The sequence below is a fragment of the Piliocolobus tephrosceles genome, chromosome 12 (genome assembly GCF_002776525.5).
Source record: "Piliocolobus tephrosceles isolate RC106 chromosome 12, ASM277652v3, whole genome shotgun sequence".
Classification (NCBI taxonomy): Eukaryota; Metazoa; Chordata; class Mammalia; order Primates; family Cercopithecidae; genus Piliocolobus; species Piliocolobus tephrosceles.
Window position 1 is genome coordinate 34,827,389 of NC_045445.1, and position 22,337 is coordinate 34,849,725.

Here is a 22,337-nt window from a genome sequence, read left to right on the forward strand (position 1 = left end):
GTAGCCACAGGGAAAAGGTTCAAGGCGCGCTTGTGACGTCATTTGGGCGCGACCCTCTTCTTGGCGTAGAGTTATGATTGCTCCTGGGAACCATGCCGAAAGTCGTGTCTCGGTCAGTAGTCTGCTCTGACACTCGGGACCGGGAGGAATATGACGACGGCGAGAAGCCCCTCCATGTTTACTACTGTTTGTGCGGCCAGATGGTCCTAGTGCTGGGTGAGTAGCTGGGAACTGCGGGGGCGTCTGCCAGGAGCCAGCCAGACTTCGGGTTCTTGAAGGCGAATTTCCTCTGACTGTGATCTGGGAACCACTTCTCGACGAAGATTGGTGGGTTTTCTCTCTCCGACGAAATCCTCCCTACACATCCCCGCCCCACTCCAGGGCATTTTTTTTCCTGTTTTTTTGTTTAGCCTTGTGACTCTGTATCCAGACCTTCCTCAAAACTAAACTCCTTCAGGAAAACAGAAATAGAAACACAAGCATATTGTATTTCCCTCTTAATCTACTGTCTTCAAAAACTACTGCCTCTAGAAACTTTATAACGTTTCTGCTGGATACCAAGATGCTGCAGTTGCTCTTACGTTACAGCAAACGAAAATAAAACCCTCCCTTGATCCTGTATTCCCCTCCAGCTATAACCCCATTTCGTTGCTTCTTTTATAGCAAAGCTTCTCAAAAGAGTTGCCTATATTGGCTCTCTCTGCATCCTGACTTCTCATTCTCTCCTGACCTCACTTCAGGTAGGCTTTCCTTCCCACCTCATCATTTTAACCGTATTTGGCAGAATTACTAACTGAACTCCATGTTAACAGTTCTAGTGGTCAGTTATCAATGTTCATTTTAATTCTTCTCTCAGTGGCATTTGACAGAGGTAATCATTTCATTCTTTTTGCAACACGTTTTTTATTTGCTTCCAAGACTCCATACTCACCTGATTTTCCTCCTACCTCAGATTTTTCCCCTTCTTCTTCTTTTTTTTTTTCCTTTTTTTATTGAGATGGAGTCTCACTCTGCCGCCCAGGCTGGAGTGCAGTGGCGCAGTCTCGGCTCACTGAAACCTCTGCCTCCCGGATTCAAGTGATTCTCCAGCCTCAGCCTCCTGAGTAGCTGGGATTACAGGCGCCCGCCACCACGCCCGGCTAATTTTTGTATTTTTAGTAGAGACAGGGTTTCACTACGTTGGCCAGACTGGTCTCCAACTCCTGACCTCAGGTGACCCACCGGTCTCGGCCTCCCAAAGTGCTGGGATTACAGGCGTGAGCCACCACGCCTGGCCTTAGATTTTTCCCCATCTTTTCTGGCTCCCTTTTCTCTCTCAGATTTTTAGGCATTCCAAGGCCCTATAGCTCAGTACTCTCACCTATTCTCACTCTGTACCCACCCCCTAGGTGATCTCATTCATTCCCAAGCTTTAAATACAACCGACGTGCTGGTAACTCCCAGATGTTCATCTTTAACCTGCACCTCTCCTGAGGCTCCAATTGCCTATTCAACATCTCCACTTGAATGTCTAATGGGCCTCTCAAATATATCGTGCTGAAAATTGAATTCATGACCCTCTTCACCCGCTCTCCAATTGTTTCTCTTACAGTCATCCCTATTGCAGTCAGTAGTACCACTGTTCATCCAGTATCTCAGACCAAAACCTGAAATCAGTCTTGACTTCTCTCTGTCACATACCTTACATCTGTCCAGTCCATAAGGAAATCCTGCAGGTGCTTTCATGAAAATGTATGCAGAATCTGACTGCTTCTTTTCACCTCCATTCCTTTCTTTTCTTCTGAGAGAGTCTCACTCTGTCACCCAGGCTGGAGTGCTGTGGCGCGGTCTCAGCTCGCTGCAACCTCCGCCTCCCGGGTTCAAGCGATTCTCCTGCCTCAGCCTCCCAAGTAGTATGCGCCACCAGGCCCGGCTAATTTTTTTTTTTTTTTGAGACGGAATTTCGCTCTTCTTGCCCAGGCTGGAGTGCAATGGCGCGATCTCAGCTCACTGCAACTTCTGCCTCCCAGGTTCAAGCGATTCTCCTGCCTTAGCCTCCCTACTAGCTGGGATTACAGGCATGTGCCACCACGCCCGGCTAATTTTGTATTTTTAGTAGAGACAGGGTTTCACTGTGTTGGCCAGGCTGGTCTTGAACTCCTGACCTCAAGTGATCCACCCACCTAGGCCTCCCAAAGTGTTGGGATTACAGGCGTGAGCCACCGCGGCCAGCCTACCACCTCCACTTCTAACACTGTAATCCAAGCTACTACCATCTTTCACCTGGATTGGCACAATAGTCTCTTGCTCTCGCTGCTTCCCCTGTTTTCTACATAGTAGCTAGAGTCCTGTTCAAAACCAATGGTTTCATATAACACTGAGAATAAAACCAAAGTCCATCCATACCAAAACCCTTGATCAGGCCTGTGGCTACCTCTCAGGCTTCATCCCCTAACAGTCTTCCCCTTGCTCATTGCACTTCAGCCACAATGGCCATTTTATCAATTTTCAATCTGCTTTACAACTGTACCTAATTTGTTTACTGTGTTTTCATTGTTTTCAGATTAAAATTCCTCCAACTAGGATGGATCATTTGTATACTATATAATCACTTACCCTCTCTCCCCCCCTCTTTTTTTTTTTTTGGACAGAGTCTTGCTCTATTGCCCAGGCTGGAGTGCAATGGCGTGATATTGGCTCACAGCAACCTCTGCCTCCTGGGTTCAAGTGATTATCTTGCCTCAGCTTCCCAAGTAGCTGGGCCAGGCTGGTCTTGAACTACTGACCTCAGGTGATCTGCCCATCTTGGTCTCTCAAAGTGCTGAGATTACAGGTGTGAGCCACCTCGCCTGGCCTCTTTTTTTTTTTTTAAACAGAGACAGGGTCTCGCTGTGTTGCCCAGGCAGGAGTAGAGTGGCTATTCACAGGCAGAATCATGGGACATGACAGCATTGCACCCCTGGTCTCAAGCAATCGCCCTGCCTCACTCTTCTGCGTAGCTGGGACTATAGGTGCATGCCACCACGCCCAGCCTCTCTCCTTTTCTTAGCACACACCCACTTTTCCCAGTGCTTCCTCATAGGCGTTCCAGTATGCTTGATTGTGTCTTCTGATTCTAATGCATTATAACACAAACCAAGTGTACTATGATCACAGAAATACTCGTAGAAACCTGAATTACAGTACTGGGAAGGACTTTTGAGATAATATCATCTACTCATCTTTCAAATGAGGCAAAAGTCTCTGAAGAAGGAAGTGATTTGCCAAAGATCACCAGGGTAGTAGCAGAGCTGGGACCAAATACCAAGGTCTCCTGACAGAAAGTCAGTTTTAGTCGGAACGTTCAATGATAGGTTTCAATAAGCATAGTAATTGTAGTAGAAAATTTTAGTGCTAGGGACCCCACTCAGAACTTCTCAGGCTATTTTGCAGTGACTCATTTCCTATATTTTGCCGTGACTCTAGTGACCAAATCTCTCCATTCCTTCAGACTGCCAGTTAGAGAAATTGCCCATGAGGCCCCGGGACCGGTCCCGTGTGATTGATGCTGCCAAACATGCCCATAAGTTTTGTAACACAGAAGACGAGGAGACTATGTATCTGCGGAGGTAAGAGGTTGATGCTACCTGTTTAGGATTTCCCTATTGTGTTGGAGTCTGTTTCTGAATAATATAAATATCACATCTATTGCTGAACAGGTCAGTTGGGCCCAATACTTTGACATTTGTAGTGGTTTTCTAACTTCTGTTAATGTAGTAATATCTTTATTGTGCTTTGTTGAAATGGTGCTCAGATGTGATTCCATTGCTTTTTTTTTTTTTTTTTTTAGGCTAGAGTCTCGCTCACTCTGTTGCTCAGGCTGGAGTGCAGTGGTGTGACCTCGGTTTACTACAACCTCCACCTCCCAGATTCAAGCAACTCTGTTACCTCAGCTTCCCCGGTAGCTGGAATGACAGGCATGCACCACCACGCCCAGCTAATTTTTGTATTTTTAGTAGAGACGAGGTGTCACCATGTTGGCCAGGCTGGTCTCGAACTCCTGTCCTCAAGTGATCCTCCCTCTTTGGCCTCCCAAAGTGCTGGGTTTACAGGCGTAAGCCACTGTGCCCGGCCCCTCCATTGCTGTTTGATAGCTGTAGTTTGTTTACAATGTACAGGTTTGAATGAGTTCATTCAACCTGTAATCTTGTGAAGCATACCATGTGCCAGGCACTGAGCTAGGTACTGGATCTGCGAAGATGAATAAGGTATGATTTTTACCATTAAAGAGCTCGTTACTTTGAGGGAATGACTCCTGTTGTGATGGTCTTCTGAACACAAGGAAAAACAGGTGGGAGTGGGTCATTTGTCCTGAATGGTGGCCAGGAAAGTCTTCAAAAGATGATGGCATTTGTGTTTAGCCTGAACTAGGATTTCACCAAGTAGATGAAGGGAATGAAGAGCATTCCGGGTGGAAGGAATATGTAAGCATTAAAAACATCAAACATGGTGTGCTTTAGAAACCTGAATTGTCCTTTGTGACTGGAGCACAGGTTACTTTACAGGAAGGGGTTGATGCATACCAGGGTGAGGACAGAGTAAAGTACCGAAGTGGTCAAGTTTGGCCTTAATCTGTAGGCAATGAAGAGCCATCTCCGTTTTTTTTTTGGACAGAGTTTTGCTCTTGTTGCCCAGACTGGAGTGCAATGGTGTGATCTTGGCTCACTGCAACCTCCACCTCCCAGGTTCAAGTGATTCTCCTGCCTCAGCCTCCCAAGTAGCTGGGATTACAGGCACCTGCCACCATGCCTGGCTAATTTTTTGTATTTTTAGTAGAGATGGGATTTCACTATGTTGGCCAGGCTGGTCTCGAAATTCTGACCTCAGGCGATGCACCTGCCTCTGCCTCCCAAAGTGCTGGGATTAGAGGCATGAGCCACTGCACCTGGCCCATCTCTGTTTTTAAGCAGCGGTGTGATGTGGTTAGCTGTGTTTTAGATTGGGAGTCCTTGGTATATATGGGAAATTGAAACCTGGGAAAGGATAAAATTACAGAGTGTGGAGCAAGCAGAGAGGACTGAATATTTAAAAGGCAGACAAAAGAATTGGAACAGAACAAGAAGAACCTGGTGATGCGGAAAACAGAGGAGAGAGTATCAAGAAGTGTGTGTGGGTGTGACTAGGGAATGGCTACCAGCAGGTGCTAGAAGTCATGGAAAGGTCAATCCTAGGGAATTAAAATATCCATCCATTCATGCAACAAGTATTTCATTTACTGAGTTCCTACTGTGTTCCAGATACTATCTTAGAAGTCTGGAATATTCCAGTGTATTAGTTTTCTAGAGCTGCCATAATAAAGTACTACAGCCTGGGTGTGGTGGCTCACACCTGTAACCCCAGCACTTTGGGAGGCTGAGGTGGGTGGATCACTTGAGACTGGGAGTTCGTAGTGAACTCCCATCTCTACTAGAAATACAAAATTTAGTTGGGCATGGTGGTGCGTGTGCCTGTAATCCAGTTACTCGGGATGCTGGGATAGGAGAATTGCTTGAATGGGGAGGCAGAGGTTGCAGTGAGCTGCGATTGTGCCACTGTACTCCAGCCTGGGTGACAGAGTAAGACTCTGTCTCAAAAAGTAAAAAAAATAAAGTACTACAAACTGGGTGGCCTAAAACAATAGAAATTGTTTAATAGTTGTAGAGGCTAGAAGTCTGAAATCAAGGTGTTGGTAAGTCCATGCTGTCTCTCAAGATTGTAGGGGAGAATCCTTCCTTGCCTCATTCCTGGTTTTTGGCGTTTATCAGCAATCCTTGGCATTCCTTGGCTTGTAATGTAAATGCATACTCCAGTCAGTGCTTGTATCGTCACATGGCATTGTCCCTTTGCCTGTTCTTTTCTTAGAAGGGCACCAATCATATTGGATTAAGGGCCCATCCTCCTCCAGTATGACATCATTTTAACTTAACTAATTGTATCTGCAACATCACTATTTCCAAATAAGGTCACATTCCGAGGTTCCTGGATGGATGTGAATTTTTTTTCTTTTTTCTTTCTTTTTTTTTTTGAGATGGTGCGTGCTACCATGCCCGGCTAGTTTTTGTATTTTTAGTAGATACGGGTTTTCACCATGTTGGCCAGGCTGGTCTCAAACTCTTGGACTCGAGTGATACTCCCACCTCGGTCTCCCAAAGTGCTGGGATCACAGGCATGAGCCACTGTGCTCGGCCAGAATGTGAATTTTTAAGGGTCACTATCTAATCCAGTACAACCAGTAAACAACAAAAAATCTTGCCCTTATGAAACTTTAGTGTTGAACCAGAAAAGGCTATAGGCTGACATCTAGCTACGTGTTTTCTTTCTTTCTTTCTTTTTTTTTTTTTGAGATGGGGTCTCGCTCTGTCGCCCAAGCTGGAGTGCAGTGACGCGATCTCAGCTCACTGCAACCTCTGCCTCCTGGGTTCAAGTTATCCTCCTACCTCAGCCACCCGTGTAGCTAGGATTACAGTTGTGCACCACCATGCCTGGCTACTTTTTGTATTTTTGGTAGAGACAGGGTTTCACCATGTGAAGCTGCTCTTGTGAGCCTCCTTCTCCTTCTTTGGCCTTCTCAATCCTTTGGATTCTTTTTCTTCTGCGTGCCCCTCAAGTATTGGTATTCCACACGGTTCTGATCTTGCTTTTGTCCCTGCTCTCTTTATGCCTTCCTTGGGCATTCTTGTCACCTTACATGGCATTAGTTACACTTATGCTGATGATAAAATCTAAATCTGCCTACTGTGCCTTCCTGTATCCCAGAACTGTATAGCCAGTTGCCTACTGTACCTCTTTACCTGATGTCCTACCTTTCAGATCCAACATGATGGCGAAACTCATCATTTCTCTACTGTGGACAATACCACAGATTGATTCACTCAGCACCACTCTGACACTCTTCTGCTACACCCTCTTATACATGAGTGTCTGTAAAGTTAGGGTGCATATTCCAGTCCCCTTCCCCACAACAACTAAGATTCTGAATATGACTTAGCTTTGGCCAAGCAAAAAAGATGGAAGTAGATGTCAGTTGATGGGTGACCTCAAGCCTTTTTTACCCTTTTATCCTTATTCCATCCTGCTTCTTAGGAAATGGACATGATAATTGGAGTACTAGCAGCCAGTCTGGGACTGGGAAGGAGAGGCCACAAGAATTGCAGAGCCTTTGCCCTGCTATCCTTGGGTCTCAACCAGTGCTCAGAACTGCTTTCCTCCTGATGTCTTTTACATGAGAGAACAAGCTCTTTTGTTGAAGCCATTGCAGTCAGGTCTCTATCACTATTAGCCAAATACTAGTCCTTCTTTTCCTTCTTCTTATGATGACACCAGGATTCGTGCAGTGGCCCCAGCCAGAAATCTAGGAGTCAGTCCCTCTTTGTCTCATCTGTCCCCACCACCCCACCATCCCCTGCATACATCTAATCACTCGCCACGTACTGTCGATTCTGCCTTCTAGTCTCTTTTGTGGCTGCCTCCTCCTGTTCAGCCCTGCTACACTGCCGTTATTCCAGTACCCAGAATCACTTGCTTGGACTACTGAGGTGGCCTCTTACCTGGTCTTTTGGTCTATAGTTTTGCTCTTCTTCAGTCTATCCTCTACTGCTTGAATTATCTGAAATACACATTATGTCAGTCACCTGCTTCAAATCTGTTACTGACTCTTCATCACTTATAGCAATGCCTTTCAAACATTTTTAGATGAAAAATCCTTTCTTTAATTAAATTCTTACCCAGAAGTATAAATAAATAAGACTGATAAGCGGAAAGCTGTTCTGAGTGGGGAGGAGTCTAGCCCAATCCATTAAGGACTCCTCCCTCCTCCCCATCTCATTTCATTTAGGGATCATTGTGGAGTACAAGGAAAACACTCCTAGTTGGCTGGATAAAAATCTAAGCCTGAATGCACTCTATGATCTGTCCATTCTCATCTTCTAGTACTCTCTTAATTTTTTTTTTTTTAAAGAACAAACATTTATCATTTTATATCTTTTCAGCAATTCAAGAGCAAGCTTAGCTAGGTTGTTCTGGTCTCATGAAGCTGCGATTAAGAAGATGACCATGTAAACAGTCATCTGAAGTCTTTTTTTTTTTTTTTTGAGACAGGGTCTCACTCTGTCACCCAGGCTAGAGTGCAGTGGCACAATCACAGCTCACTGCAGCCTCGATCTCCTGGGCTCAAGTGATCCTCCCACCTCAGCCTCCTGAGTAGCTGGGACCATAGGCATGTGCCACCATGCCTGGCTAATTTTTAATTTTTTTTGTAAAGACAGAGTCTTCCTATGTTGCCCAGGCTGTTCCTGAACTCCTAGGCTCAAGCAGTCCCCCTGCCTTGTCCTCCCACAATGCTGGGATTACAGGTGTGAGCCACCATGCCTGGCCTGAAATCTTGATTAGGGCTGGAGATTCCTCTTCCTACCATGGTAGGCAGCTGAGTGCTAACTGTTGGCAAGAAGCCTCAGTTTCTCACCACAGGGATCTTTCCATAAGGCTGCTTGAGTATCCTCATGACATGGCAGCTGGATTCCCACAATGTAAGTAATTCAGGAGAGCAAGGCAAAAGCCGCAGTGTGTTTTATGGCTATGACTCAGAAGGCATGCACAGTTGTTTCTGTGATGTCCTTTTGGTGTCACAAGTCAGTGCTATTCATTGTGGGAGGTGACTGTACAAGGGTGTTAGTACCAGGGACAAGGATCATTGGGGGCCACCTTAGAGGCTAGCTACCACAGCCAGAATGGAGAATTTTTTTTTTCTTGAGATGAAGTCTTACTCTGTTACCCAGGCTGGAGTGCAGTGGCGCAATCTCGGTTCACTGCAACCTCCACCTCCTGGGTTGAAGTGATTCTCCTGCCTCAGCCTCCCGAGTAGCTGGGATTATAGGCATGCACCACCCTGCCTGGCTAATTTTTGTATTTTCAGTAGAGACAGGGTTTCACCATGTTGGCCAGGCTGATCTCGAACTTCTGACCTCAAATGATCCACCCGCTTTGGCCTCCCAAAGTGTTGGGATTACAGGCGTGAGCCATTGTGCCCGGCCGAGAATGTTTTGTTTTGTTTTTGGTCACTGAGTCTTCCCTATCTCATATATTCCTTGAGATTCAGGATAGGAAAGAAAATCAAGCTCAATTATCCCAAACATCTAGCTCATATTAATCACTTCTTTATAGTCATACCACTTGAAATTCTTACCTCATTTACATTAAAGTCTCATTTCAATAAGATGAACTTTTTGAGAGCAGGAACCCTGCCTTATTTTTCTGAAACCCTTAGGACAGACATCTTGCCTGCTTCTTGGCACATAGTTAGAAATAGATACATTTTTATAAACTTGACAAAATCCAGTTTGTCATTGGTACTTGAAGATTAACTCATTGAGAAATATGCAGCCTCATTTATTTGATATTTCTATGCGTTTTGAAAGCTTGAACTTACGGGATTGGCTGACTTCAGGATTCTAGGAGAAGTTCATTCTCCGTGTGGTGAATCTCTCCCTTTAGTATGGGGTTGAATTTAGTTCCAGTGGGACCAGGCAGGTTATACAGAACCAATAATATTGTTAGTGTCCTGGTCCCGTGATGTCAGTGAATTGGAGCACCTTTGACATAAGTAATACTTGTAAATGGAGAGGCAGAATGTTAAAGATGATGGTCAGCACAGTCTGTATAGTGATATCCCAAGCAGTACCACTTTGTGACTTTGGGCGAGTAATCTTTTAGGCCCCCAATTTCCTTATCCTTCAATTGGGAAAATGATACCCATGTGTTGTCAAAGAGCAACTGGAAGTCTCCAACAGTACCAGAAAGACCGTAAATAGTTATAATGACTTTGGAGAGCACTTTGGCAACATCCAGTGTAGCTAAAGATGCATATAATGTATGCCTTAGCAATTCTACTTTTCATGTACACCTTAGCAAAGTGATTCTCAACCTTCGCTGTGTGCCAGAATCATCTGGAGGAGTTTTTGTTTTGTTTTGCTTTTTAATTCGAATGCCTCAGCTTTACCCTCAGAGACTCAGAGATTTCGTTTCTGTTTTCCTTTTTTTTTTTTTTGGAGACAGAGTCTCACTCTGTTACCCAGGCTGGAATGCAATGGCACGATCTCTGTTCACTGCAACCTCCGCCTCCCGGGTTCAAGCAATTCTTCCACTTCAGCCTCCTGAGTAGCTGGGATTACAGGCACCCACCATCATGCCTGGTTAATTTTTGTAGAGACGGGGTTTCACCATGTTGGCCAGGCTGGTCTTGAACTCCTGACCTCAGGTGATCTGCGTACCTCAGCCTCCTAAAGTGCTGGGATTACAGGCGTGAGCCACCGCACCCAGCCGAGATTTAGTTTCTTTTAAATTGAGTTATGATCTACATACCATAAAAGTCACCATTTTAAAGTGTATGATTCACAGGTTTTAGTATGTTTGCAAGGTTGTGCAAAAGATTGGACACCTCTGTCCTAGAGAAAGGAATGCTGCACAGAGGCCAAGAAAAGTCTGAACAGACAGGCCTTGCTGGGTTTAGATCATGTGCTTTTCATCCAGTCACATTTCTACATGGTTGTCAATCATGTCTCTAACAAAGCTTCCATAAAAACCCAGGAGAGCAGGGTTTAGGAAGCTTCTGGATGGCTGAATACGTGGAGGTTCCTGAAGGTTGGTGTGCCCAGGGAGGGCATGGAAGCTCCACACCACTTGCCCCTTACTCACCCTGCGCATCTCTTCTCTGTATCCTTTGTGATATCCTCTATAGTTAACTGATAAACATTAACTGTTTCCCTGAGTTCAGTGAGCCACACTAGCAAATTAATCGAACCCAAAGAAGGGGTCATGGGAACCCCAACTTGAAGCTAGTTGGTCAGAAGTTCTGGAGGCCTGGCTTGGCATGGCAGCTCATGCCAGTAATCCCAGAACTCTGGGAGGCTGAAGGGGGCAGATCACTTGAGGTCAGGGGTTCAAGACCAGCCTGGCCAACATGGCGAAACCCTGTCTCTACAAAAAAAATTACAAAAATTAGCAGGGCGGCTGGGTGTGGTGGCTTATGCCTATAATCCCAGCACTTTGGGAGGCTGAGGCAGGTGGATCATGGGGTCTGGAGATCGAGACCATCCTGACTAACACGGTGAAACCCCGTCTCTACTAAGAATACAAAAAATTAGCCAGGTGTGGTGGCACACACCTGTAGTCCCAGCTACTCGGGAGGCTGAGGCAGGAGAATCGCTTGAACCTGGGAGGCGGAGATTGCAATTTGCCGAGATGTGCCATTGCACTCCAACCTGGGTCACAGAGCGAGACTCAGTCTTAAAAAAAAAAAAAAAAAGTTTTGGAAGCCTGGACTTGCGACTGGTATCTGATTGGTGGCCGGTCTTGGGGTCCAAGCCCTCAACCTGTGGTATCTGACACTGTGTCCGAGTAGACAGTGTCAGAACTGAATTGGAGGACACCTAGCTGGCATCCATTTATTGGAGTATGGGGTTTTCCTCACACACATTTGGTCACAGAAGTCGTCTTCTGTGTTGAGGGTTGTTGTGGTATGAGATCAGAGGAAAAACCCAGTTTGACAGTTTTTCCCAAACAGCTGGCATTCACCAATAGACCATCTGCCTCAGTTGTACTGCCTGCCTGCCCGCTTCATCGTTCCTCCCTCGTCTCTGCCCTGGCCAGTCAAGTTGGAGGGGAACCCTGCCTGCCCGCTTCATCGTTCCTCCCTCGTCTCTGCCCTGGCCAGTCAAGTTGGAGGGGAACCTTAGGAAGGATGGGGAAACAGAGGAAGTAGATAGAAATCCTTTTTTTTTTTTTTTTGAGACGGAGTTTTACTCTTGTTGCCCAGGCTGGAATGCAGTGTTGCAATCTCGGCTCATTGCAATCTCTGCCTCCCGGGTTCAAGCGATTCTCCTGCCTCAGCCTGCTGAGTAGCTGGGATTATAGGCACGTACCACCATGCCTGGCTAATTTTTTGTATTTAGTAGAAACGGGGTTTCACCATGTTGGTCAGACTGGTCTCGAGCTCTTGACCTCAGGTGATCCATCCGCCTTGGCCTCCCAAAGTGCTGGGATTATAGGTGTGAGCCACCGTGCCCGGCCCCCATTTTTAAATTGGTGTATTTGTCTTTCTGTTGTTTAGTTGTAAGAATTCTATATTATGCATACTAGTCCCTTATCATATATATGATTTGCAAATATTTTATTTCATTCTGTGAATTGTTTTCTCACTTTTCTGATGATATTCTTTGAAGCACACAAGTTTTAAATTTTTATCATCCTATTTATCTGATTTTTTTCTTCCATTGTTTGTGCTTTGGGTGTCATATCTAAGAAATGGCCAGGCATGGTGGCTCACGCTTGTAATCCCAGCACTTTGGGAGGCCGAGGTGGGTGAATCATTTGAGGCCAGGAGTTTGAAACTAGCCTGGCCAACATGGCGAAACCCCATCTCTACTAAAAATACAAAAATTAACCAGGCGTGGTGGTGCACACCTGTAGTCTCAGCTACTTGGGGCTGAGGTAGAAGAGAATCGCTTGAACCTGGTAAGTAGGTGGAGGTTGTAGTGAGCCAGCCAAGATCGTACCACTGTACTCCAGACTGGGTGACACAGCCTGAATCTGTTTCAAAAATAAAGAAGAAATGTTTGCCTAATCCAAGCATATGAAGATTTGCAGCTGTGTTTTCTTCTAAGAGTTTTATAATTTTACTACTTACATGTAGGTCTTTCATTTTGAGTTAATTTTTGTGTATAGTAGGGGGCTAAATTCATCCTTTTGCATGTGGCTATCTAGTTGTCCCAGGACCTTTTGTTAAAAAGACTGGGTTTTTCTCCCTTAATGGTCTTGGCACCCTTGTTGAAAATCAGTTAACCATATATGTATGGGTTTATTTTAGACTCTCAGTTCTGTTCCATTGACCTGTATGTCTGTCCTTATGCCAGTACCACCCTGTCTTTATTACTGTAGCTTTTTAGTCAGTTTTGAAATTGGGAAGTGTGAGTTCTCCAACTTTGTTTTTGTTTTTCAAGATTGCTTTGGCTGTACTGGATTTCTTCCAATTCTGTATTAATTTTAGGATCAGCTTAAATTTCTGTGAAAAAGCCAGCTGGAATTTTGAAAGGGATTGTGTTGAATCTGGAAATTCTTTCGAGGAATATTGCCACCTTAACAATATTAAGTCTTCCAATCCATGAACATCAAAATGTGTTTACATTTACTTAGGTCTTCTTTAATTTCTTTTGGTAATACTTTTTAGTTTTCAGTGTACATTTCTTGCACTTCTTTTGTTAAATTTATTCTAAGTGTTGAATAGAAGTAGTGAGAGTGGCATATTTATCTTGTTCCTGATTTTAGGGGGAAAGCTTTCAGTCTTTCACCATGAAGTATGATGTTAGTTTATGTGGTGTTATGATTTGAATGTGTTCCCCAAAAGTTCATGTATTGGAAACTTAATCTGTCTGCCCTATGAATGAATTAATGAGGCTCTGCTCTTATGCCTGGATTAATGTTGCTGGCATGTGAGTAGGTCTGTTATTGCAGGAGCGGCTTTGTTTTAAAACCAAGCTTTCTCACACTCACTTGCCCTTCCGCCACGTTATGATGCAGCATGAAGGCCCTTGCCCAATGCCGGAGCCGTGCTCTTATGCTTCCCAGCTTTCAGAACTGTGAGAAATCAATTTCTTTTATTTATAAATTATCCAGTCTGTGGTATTATGTTACAGCAACAGAAAATGCACTAAGACGTGGATAAACAGATATGGGTTTTTCAGAGATGTCCTTTATTAGGTAGAGGAAGTTCCCTTCTATTCTTAGTATATTGAAGGGATTTTGAATTTTGTCAAGCACTTTTTCTATGTGTCTATTGAAATGATTATGTTTTTCTCTTTGATTCTATCAATATGATGTGTTAAATTCTTTTTAGCTTTATTGAGGTATAATTGACAAAAATTGTATGTGTTTAAGGGATACAGCTTGATATTTTGATATACATGTACATTGTGAAATATCACCACAATTAAGCTAATTAATGTATCTGTCCCTCACAGTTACCATTTTCTTTGTGTGTGTAGGTAGTGAGAATACTTAAAAAATTTAGAATATACAATACAGTATTGTTAACTATAGTTATGATGCTGTACATTAGATCTCCAAAACTTACTTATCTTACGTAACAGAAACTTTCTTATACCTGTTGAACAACAACCTCTCATTTCCTCCACCTTCAGCCCCTGGCAATCACTATTCTACTCTCTGCTTCTATTGAGTTTGACTATTTTAGATTCCACAAACAAGTGAGGTCATGCCGTATTTGTCGTTCGGTGTTTTGCTTATTTCACTTAGCATAATGTCCTCCAAGTCCATCCATAATATCACAAATGGCAGGATTTCCTTCTTTTCGTAAGGTTGAATAATGTTCTGTTGTGTGTGCATGTGTGCGTGCATGCCACCTTTTCTTTATCCGTTTAGCCATTGATAGACATTTAGGTTGCTTCCATATCTTGGCTATTGTGAATAATGCTGCAATGAGCATGGGAATGCACATATCTCTTTGAGATACTGAACTCATTTCCTTTGGATTTATACCAAGAAGTGGGATTGCTGGATCATAGGGTAGTTCTATAATTTTCTGAGGAATCTCCCATACTGTGTTCTATAATGGCTGTACTAATTTACGTTTTCACCAGCACACCAGCAGTGTGTAAGGGTTCCCTTTTCTCCACATCCTCCCTAACACTTAATTTTGTCTTTTTTTTTTTTTCTGAGACAGAGTCTTACTCTGTCACCAGGCTGGAGTGCAGTGGTGCAATTTCGGCTCACTGCAACCTCCACCTCCCGAGTTCAAGTGATTCCCCTGCCTCATCCTCCCTAGTAGCTGGGACTACAGGCGCATGCCAACATGCCTGGCTAATTTTTTGTATTTTAGTAGAGACGGAGTTTCACCATGTTGGCCAGGATGGTCTCGATCTCCTGACCTTGTGATCCACCTGCTTTGGCCTCCCACAGTGCTGGGATTACAGGCATGAGCCACTGCGCCCAGCCTTGTCTTTTTGATAATAGCCATTCTAACTACTGGAGTGAAGGGATATCTCATTATGATTTTTTTTTTTTTTTTGAGACAGGGTCTCACTCTGTTGCCCAGGGTGAAGTGCAGTGGTGCAAGCTTGGCTCACTGCAACCTCTGCTTCCCAGGTTCAAGCGATTCTCCTGCCTCAGCCTCCCAAGTAGTTGGGATTACAGGTGTGTGCCACAACAACCGGCTAATTTTTGTATTTTGAGTAGAGACAGGGTTTCACCATGTTGACCAGGCTGGTCTCGAACTCCTGGCCTCAAGTGATCTGCCCATCTTGGCCTCCAAAAGTGCTGGCGTTCCAGGCATGAGCCACCACGTCCGGCCCTCATTATGGTTTTGATTTGCATTTCCCTGATGGTTAGTCTTTTCATATACCTGTTGGCCATTTGTATGTCTTGGAGAAATGTCTATTCAGGTCATTGCCCATTTAAAAAATCAGGTTAATTATTTATTTGCTATTGAGTTGTATGAATTATTATGTGAGAAAAGAAGATTGGTTTGACCACAGAAAAACCTAAAATTTCCACATGGTGGAAAAAGTCAAAGACAAATGACAAACTAGAGAATAAACAAGTCCCCTTCATTATTTGCAAGTTTCCTTAATGTAAAATTAAAAGGTAACTGAATAAACAAAGGACATGAACTAACAGTTCGAAACAAAGAAAATGCAAATGACTATTAAATATATGAAAAGATGTGTAACTTTACTCCTAAAAAAAGAAATGCAAATTAAAAGATTCCATTTTTCACATATGAGAATGGCAGTGATGCAATTTAATGGCATACAGTGTTTGTGAGACTGTAAGGAAACAGGAACTCTCAGTATATTGGTAGTGTGAGTCTAAATTGGTTCAACTTCTGTAGAGAGAAATTTGGCAGCATCTACCAGAATTTAAAATGTACACACTTCTAGGAATTCATCCAACACTAAAAGACATTTTGGTTCATCTATACAAAGGAATACAATGTGGTCCTTGTAAAGAATGAAGTAGCTCTTTATCTGTTGATAGGAATATATATATTTATATATATATAAATAATATATATATTTAACCAAGTTATATTTTTAAGTGAACGAAAGTAGAGAACACTGTATATTTGTTTAAAAAAGGAAAAAAAAAAAATTTCTTTATGTACCATTCAGAGTTCTTTGCTTATATATGCATCAGCTATCTCTAGGATGAACAGAAGAAACCAGAAACAGTATTTGCCTCTGGGGAAGGGAACTGGGTGGGTGGAGAATGAGTGGGGAAGATATTTTTTGTTTTATACTCTTATGTATACCATATGCATATATTACCTATTACAAAGTTGAAACAAGGGGAGGGGAAGTGAGGAGACCAGTCAGGACGAGCTGTTACAGTCGTCCAGGGAGTTGATAATGGTGATGTAGGCTAAGATAGTGGCAGGAACGTGGAGACAAGCAGACAGATTCAAGGTCTTTTCTTGGAGATAAAATCCGTAGGATTTGCTGATGAAGTAGCTGTGGGAGATGAGGGGAAGAGAAGAATCAAGGATGAATCCCAGGTTTCTGTTAAGCAGCTGTGTGGGTGGAATTGAGTCCTTGTATATATGACTTGGTGTCTAAGGTGGTATTGTGTGGGCTCTTGAGCTTGACTGCCTGGGCTTAAATTCAACCTCTGCTTCCTAGCTCCACGACTTTGGGCAAGCCATGTAATGCTCTGTGGGCCTAGTCTCCTCATTTGTAAAGTGGGAATAATAATATGACCTACCTCACAGAGTTGTTGTAAGGATTAAATGAGTTAATACGTGTATACTTTTTTTTTTTTTTTTGAGATGGAACCTTGTTCTGTCACCCAGGCTGGAGTGCAGTGGCGTGAACTCGGCTCACTGCAACCTCTGCCTTCCAGGTTCAGGTGATTCTCCTGCCTCAGCCTCCTGAGTAGCTGGGATTACAGGCACCCACCACCATGCCCGGCTAATTTTTATATTTTTAGTAGAGACGGGGTTTCCCCATGTTGGCCAGGCTAGTCTCGAACTCAAATGATCCACCTACCTGGGCCTCCCAAAGTGCTAGGATTGCAGGCGTGAGCCACCGTGCCCAGCCGAGTTAATACATGTATACTTTAGAATAGCTCTTGGCACATAGTAAAGGGTTTATAAGTGGTTGCCGCTATTACTGTTGTTGTTATTACTGCAACTACTATTGCTACCTGTGATTATGACTATGCTGCTCCTCCTCTTCCTCTTCCTTTGTCAGGGAGATACCTGACCCATTTCAGGGGCTTCCATAAATGTTACAGGAAGGGAGGAATGTTGAACCAATGAGTTGACCTATAAAATGAAAACCTTTTAAAGGCCCTCTTAGCGTTTGAAGAAATAGAATAGTAAAGTTGATACATTATGAGATTTGTTCATATCTTTTTATTTTTTAACTTCCATTTTCTGTGCAGACCTGAAGGCATTGAACGACAGTACAGGAAGAAATGTGCAAAGTAAGTATTAACAATGTGGGTTTCTCCAAGCATAGGCAAGTAGAGGCATAATGTGTTAGGAAAATAATTATTTGGATACAACTCTCCATTATGTCTTTTTGCTTTTTTTTGAGATGGAGTCTTGCTCTTTCGCCCAGGCTGGAGTGCAGTGGTGCGATCTCGGGTCACCGCAACCTCTGCCTCCTGGGTTTAAGTGATTATCCTGCCTCAGCCTCTCTGGTAGCCGGGATTACAGTCACATGCCGCCATGCCCGGCTAATTTTTATATTTTTAGTAGAGACAGGGTTTTGACATGTTGGTCAGGCTGGTCTCGAACTCCTGACCTCAGTTGATCCTCCCACCTCGGCTTCCAAAACTGCTGGGATTACAGGCCTGAGCCACCTTGCCCGGCCCCCATTCTGTCTTTATCCTTATAATCTCAACTGCCTTCAGACTTCAACTAAGCACAAATACCAATATGTTCCCCAAAGAGGCTAGTCAAAGTTGTATCTTTGACCAGATGGCCAGAAAAATGAATTTTTTTTTTTTTTTTTGAGACATAGCCTTGCTCTTGTTGCCCAGGCTGGAGTGCAGTGGCGCGACCTCCACTCACTGCAACCTCTGCCTCCCAGGTTCAAGCAATTCTGTGTCAGCCTCCCAAGTAGCTGGGATTACAGGCACCCGCCACCACGCCTGGCTAATTTTTGTATTTTGAGTAGAGACGGGGTTTTGCCATGTTGGCCAGGCTGGTCTCGAACTCCTGATCTCAGGTGATCCACCTGCCTCAGCCTCCCAAAGTGCTGGGATTACAGGCGTGAGCCAACACACTCAGCCTAAGTGATTCTTATCAGGTAGAGGTAGTTTTAGGAAACACTGAGAAGAGCCAATCGTTAGTTTATGCCACAAACAGAAATATTACCAGAGTCTAAGCACACTTTGCAAATTGCTGTTTTGGGAATTTGGATTACGAGATTTCGCAGAAATTCACTGTGCCATTGCAGGTGTGGACTGCCGCTCTTCTACCAATCCCAGCCGAAGAATGCTCCCGTTACCTTCATTGTGGATGGAGCGGTAGTCAAGTTTGGCCAGGGCTTTGGGAAGACGAACATATATACCCAGAAACAAGAGCCTCCTAAGAAGGTAATTAACCATTGAAAGAGAGACTGCTTAATATAGCTCTAGATTTAGCTCATGTTTTGAAATAAGATTATAGTGCACAAGAAACTGCTCTTTATGGATATATTCTTTTTATTGTCTTTTTCTTGCTTTTATTTCTTTTTCTTTTTTCTTTATGGATATATTCTTATACTTTATTTTTTAAAAGTTAAAAACAATTTGGGGGGTACATAGATGCACATATTTATGGGGTACATGAGATATTTTGATACGGGTATGCAGTGGGTAATCACATCATGGAAAATGGGGTGTTCATCCCCTCATGCATGTATATGGATGCATTCTTTATTAATCAGGTGCCATTTTTGTGTATAAACAGACGCTATGTAATTGTAACACCTGTTACGTGTTTTCTGTTTTCTACAGTTGCCTCATGAGTAAGGTTAGAAATTGTATGGTTTTTACTCACATTAATTTCCTTTAAATTTTCCTCTTTTTATGGAAAGATGTCATCTGTTATTTTACAGATGGTTTTTTTGAACAATTAAAAACAGTGAATTAGGCTAATTAAAAAATATGTTCCAAGCTGGGCATGGTGGCTCATGCCGGTAATCCCAGCACTTTGGGAGGCAGAAGTGGGAGGATCACTTGAGGCCAGGAGTTTGAGACCAGCCTGGGCAGCATGGCGAGACCCTATCTCTACAAAAAATAAAAAGTAAATTGGCTAGGTGTGATGGTATTCACCTATATAGTTCTAGCTACTCAGGAGACTGAGGTGGGAGGATCACTTTAGCCCAGGAGTTTGAAGTTACATTCAGCTATGATTGTGCCACTGCACTCCAGCCTGGGTGACAGTAAGACCCTGTCTCTTAAAAAAAAAATTAATTGGATGGGTGCAGTGGCTCACGCCTGTAATTCCAGCACTCTGGGAGGCCAAGGCGGGCAGATTGCCTGAGGTCAGGAGTTCGAGACCAGCCTGACCAACATGGAGAAACCCCGTCTCTACTAAAAATACAGAATTAGCTGGGCGTGGTGGTGCATGCCTGTAATCCCAGCTACTTAGGAGGCTGAGGCAGGAGAATCGCTCGAACCCAGGAGGTGGAGGTTACGGAGCTGAGATCGCGCCATTGCACTCCAGGCTGGGCAACAAGAGTGAGACTCCATCTCAAAAAAAAAAAAAAAAGTAATTAAAAATAAATTTTAAGAACCCGTGATGGACCATGCATAGTGTCTCTTGCCTGTAATCCTAGCACTTTGGGAGGCCGAGGCAGGAGGATTGCCTGAGGCCAGGAGTTGGATACAAGCTTGAGACATTAAGCGTTAAGGATACTTTTTTATACCTTCCGTCCTTTTTTTTTGTGAGACCCAGTCTACAAAAAATGTAAAATTAGCCAGGTGTGGTGGCATATGCCTGTAATCCTAGCTAAGTGGGAGGCTGAGGCAGGAAGATCACTTGAGCCCGGGAGTTTGAGGTTGCAGTAAGCTATGATTGCACCATTGTATTCTAGCCTGGGCAACAGAGTGAGACCCTGTTTCAAAAAAATAAAGTAAGTAATAATAAAAAAAAGAGCCTTTGATGGCAAATGTTAGAAAAATATGTAAATAAAAACATTGGCACTTTTAAATAGGTCAGCCTGTCCCAAAGAGGTAGTGTTTCCCCCAGTACCCACAGCCCCTCACCAGGCGTGTGCGCACACACTCACGGCTCATGGATCCTGTTTGGATGAACCGGACTGACTTCTTGCCTGCCACTCCAGGTGATGATGACCAAACGGACCAAAGACATGGGCAAGTTCAGTTCTGTCACTGTGTCTACCATTGATGAAGAGGAAGAGGAGATTGAGGCCGTAAGTGTCTCTGGTCTTAAGGAAACTGGAATTTGGGGGAAAGGGTGCGAGGAAAGGGGACTCTAGAGCTGGAGCGTTGGAGTAGTGGAAATATTAGAGACTTCACTTTTAGACCCTGCTTTGCTGATAAGAAACTGTGGGCTGGGCGCGGTGGCTGATACCTGTAATCCTAGCAGTTTGGGAGGCCGAGATGGGTGGATCATGAGGTCAGGAGATCAAGACCAGCCTGGCCAACATGGTGAAACCCCGTTTCTACTAAAAATACAAAAAAATTAGCTGGGCGTGGTGGTGCGCGACTGTAATCCAAGCTACTCAGTAGGCTGAGGCGTGAGAATCGCTTGAACCCAGGAGGTGGAGGCTGCAGTGAGCCAAGATTGCGCCACTGCACTCCAGCCTGGGGACAGAGCAGGTCTCTGTCTCAAAAAAAAAAAAAAAAAAGGAAAAGAAACTATGACAGTGAGCTCATTCCTATTTCCTTGAATCTCAGAGACATCTGTAAAATGAAAACGAAGGAGTTGGATGAGATCAGTGATTTTTTTTCCCACATACTATTTTTAGAGATGCCTTAGAGGGCAAAGTCCTCATCCCTCTTAATTTGAGAAACTACTGGACTGAATGATTTCAGGTTCCTTCCAGTCCAACTCTGATGGTTTGTGAGTCTGTCCTCAGTAGTAGTAGCAATTACCTTTATGGTTCTTCAGTATAATATTGATGGCGAGATGTCATCTGCTGTTTTACAAATGTTTCGGTTAAAATGTAAATGCTGCTGAAGAATTACTTGAACCCGGGAGGTGGAGGTTGCAGTGAGCCGAGATTATGTCACTGCACTCCAGCCTGGGCAACAGAGTCAGTTTCCGTCTCAAAAAAAATAAAAACAAAAACAAAAAAACCAAATCCGCCTCCCTCCCCCCCCAAAAAATACCCTAAACGCTCCTGGATTACTGAAAAGATGGAAAATGGAAAAGGAACAGAGTCCTGCCATTTTAGTCATGATTTCATGATTTGAGTAGTATACATTATGACTTCAGGTCTTTGTTGTTATTCCTTGGTGAGACTTCTGGTTTAAGGATGCTCCTTTTTTCCTTCAGAGGGAAGTTGCTGACTCATATGCACAGAACGCCAAAGTGATTGAAAAACAGCTGGAGCGCAAAGGCATGAGCAAGAGGCGACTGCAAGAGCTGGTGAGTAGCAGTGGGTAGCAAGGTGCTGGGGCCCAATCGTTTGGATGTCTTGGTCTGAAAGACCTTCCAGCAGGCAGGGAAATCTTTTAGGAAATCTGTTGGGAGTTTCTAGAGTAGTTGGCTGCCAGTTTTATAACCCTGGTCTGTGACTGTCGGTATACCCTACTCTGTAGTAGTGACCCCAGGATCTAGGCCCTAAATCATGATACTTGTTATAGCCCTAACTAGGATGATATTTTATTTTATTTTATTTTTATTTTATTTTATTTTATTTATTTATTTTGGAGATGGAATCTCACTCTGTCGCCCAGGCTGGAGTGCTGTGGTGCAGTCTCAGCTGCGCTGATTTCCTATGGCCACAGCCTTGTCTTTTTGCCCATTTTGCCTACAAATAGCATTTTTTGTGTGTGTGCTATAACATCAGAAAGGTTGGAAAGTAGATGTTAGAGGTATATAATGATTTGGGAACCGTGATTCTAGTTTGTACACTAAAGGAACATTAAGGGAGAGTATTTGGGTTGGTTAGAATAAGGAAGGAAGATAATTTTGTGTCATCTATCAAGACATACACTTTTTTTTTTCTTTCTAGGCTGAACTGGAAGCCAAGAAAGCGAAAATGAAGGGGACCTTGATTGACAACCAATTCAAATAACCAGGCCTTTTTCTGAGCCCTAGACTGGAGGCAAGCATTTAGATCAGGAGGCAGAGTAATTTCTTTTTTTTTTTT

General features: G+C 43.7%; 1 protein-coding gene across 3 annotated transcripts; it reads left to right on the top strand.

Moving 5' to 3' along the window:
- Window positions 1-22,337, top strand: C12HXorf56 (chromosome 12 CXorf56 homolog). 3 transcript variants are annotated; one of them, XM_023198696.1, is made up of 7 exons: window positions 1-216; window positions 3,470-3,587; window positions 17,446-17,487; window positions 18,468-18,606; window positions 20,340-20,429; window positions 21,518-21,610; window positions 22,200-22,337. In XM_023198696.1, the coding sequence occupies exons 1-7, from the start codon at window positions 93-95 to the stop codon at window positions 22,260-22,262; spliced, it is 669 nt and encodes a 222-aa protein (XP_023054464.1). In that variant the 5' UTR covers window positions 1-92; the 3' UTR covers window positions 22,263-22,337. The 3 variants fall into 3 exon arrangements, with proteins under 3 accessions (XP_023054464.1, XP_023054465.1, XP_023054466.1); XM_023198697.1 differs by having other exon boundaries at window positions 40-327; XM_023198698.1 differs by lacking the exon at window positions 1-216 and adding an exon at window positions 2,708-2,770.

Excerpts from the sequence above, each read along its gene's own strand:
- C12HXorf56 (XM_023198696.1), top strand. The coding sequence starts at position 93 with ATGCCGAAAGTCGTGTCTCGGTCAGTAGTCTGCTCTGACACTCGGGAC. Across the intron at positions 3,588-17,445 it reads GAGACTATGTATCTGCGGAG|ACCTGAAGGCATTGAACGAC; the intron begins GTAAGAGGTTGA and ends TTTTCTGTGCAG. Across the intron at positions 21,611-22,199 it reads AGAGGCGACTGCAAGAGCTG|GCTGAACTGGAAGCCAAGAA; the intron begins GTGAGTAGCAGT and ends TTTTCTTTCTAG.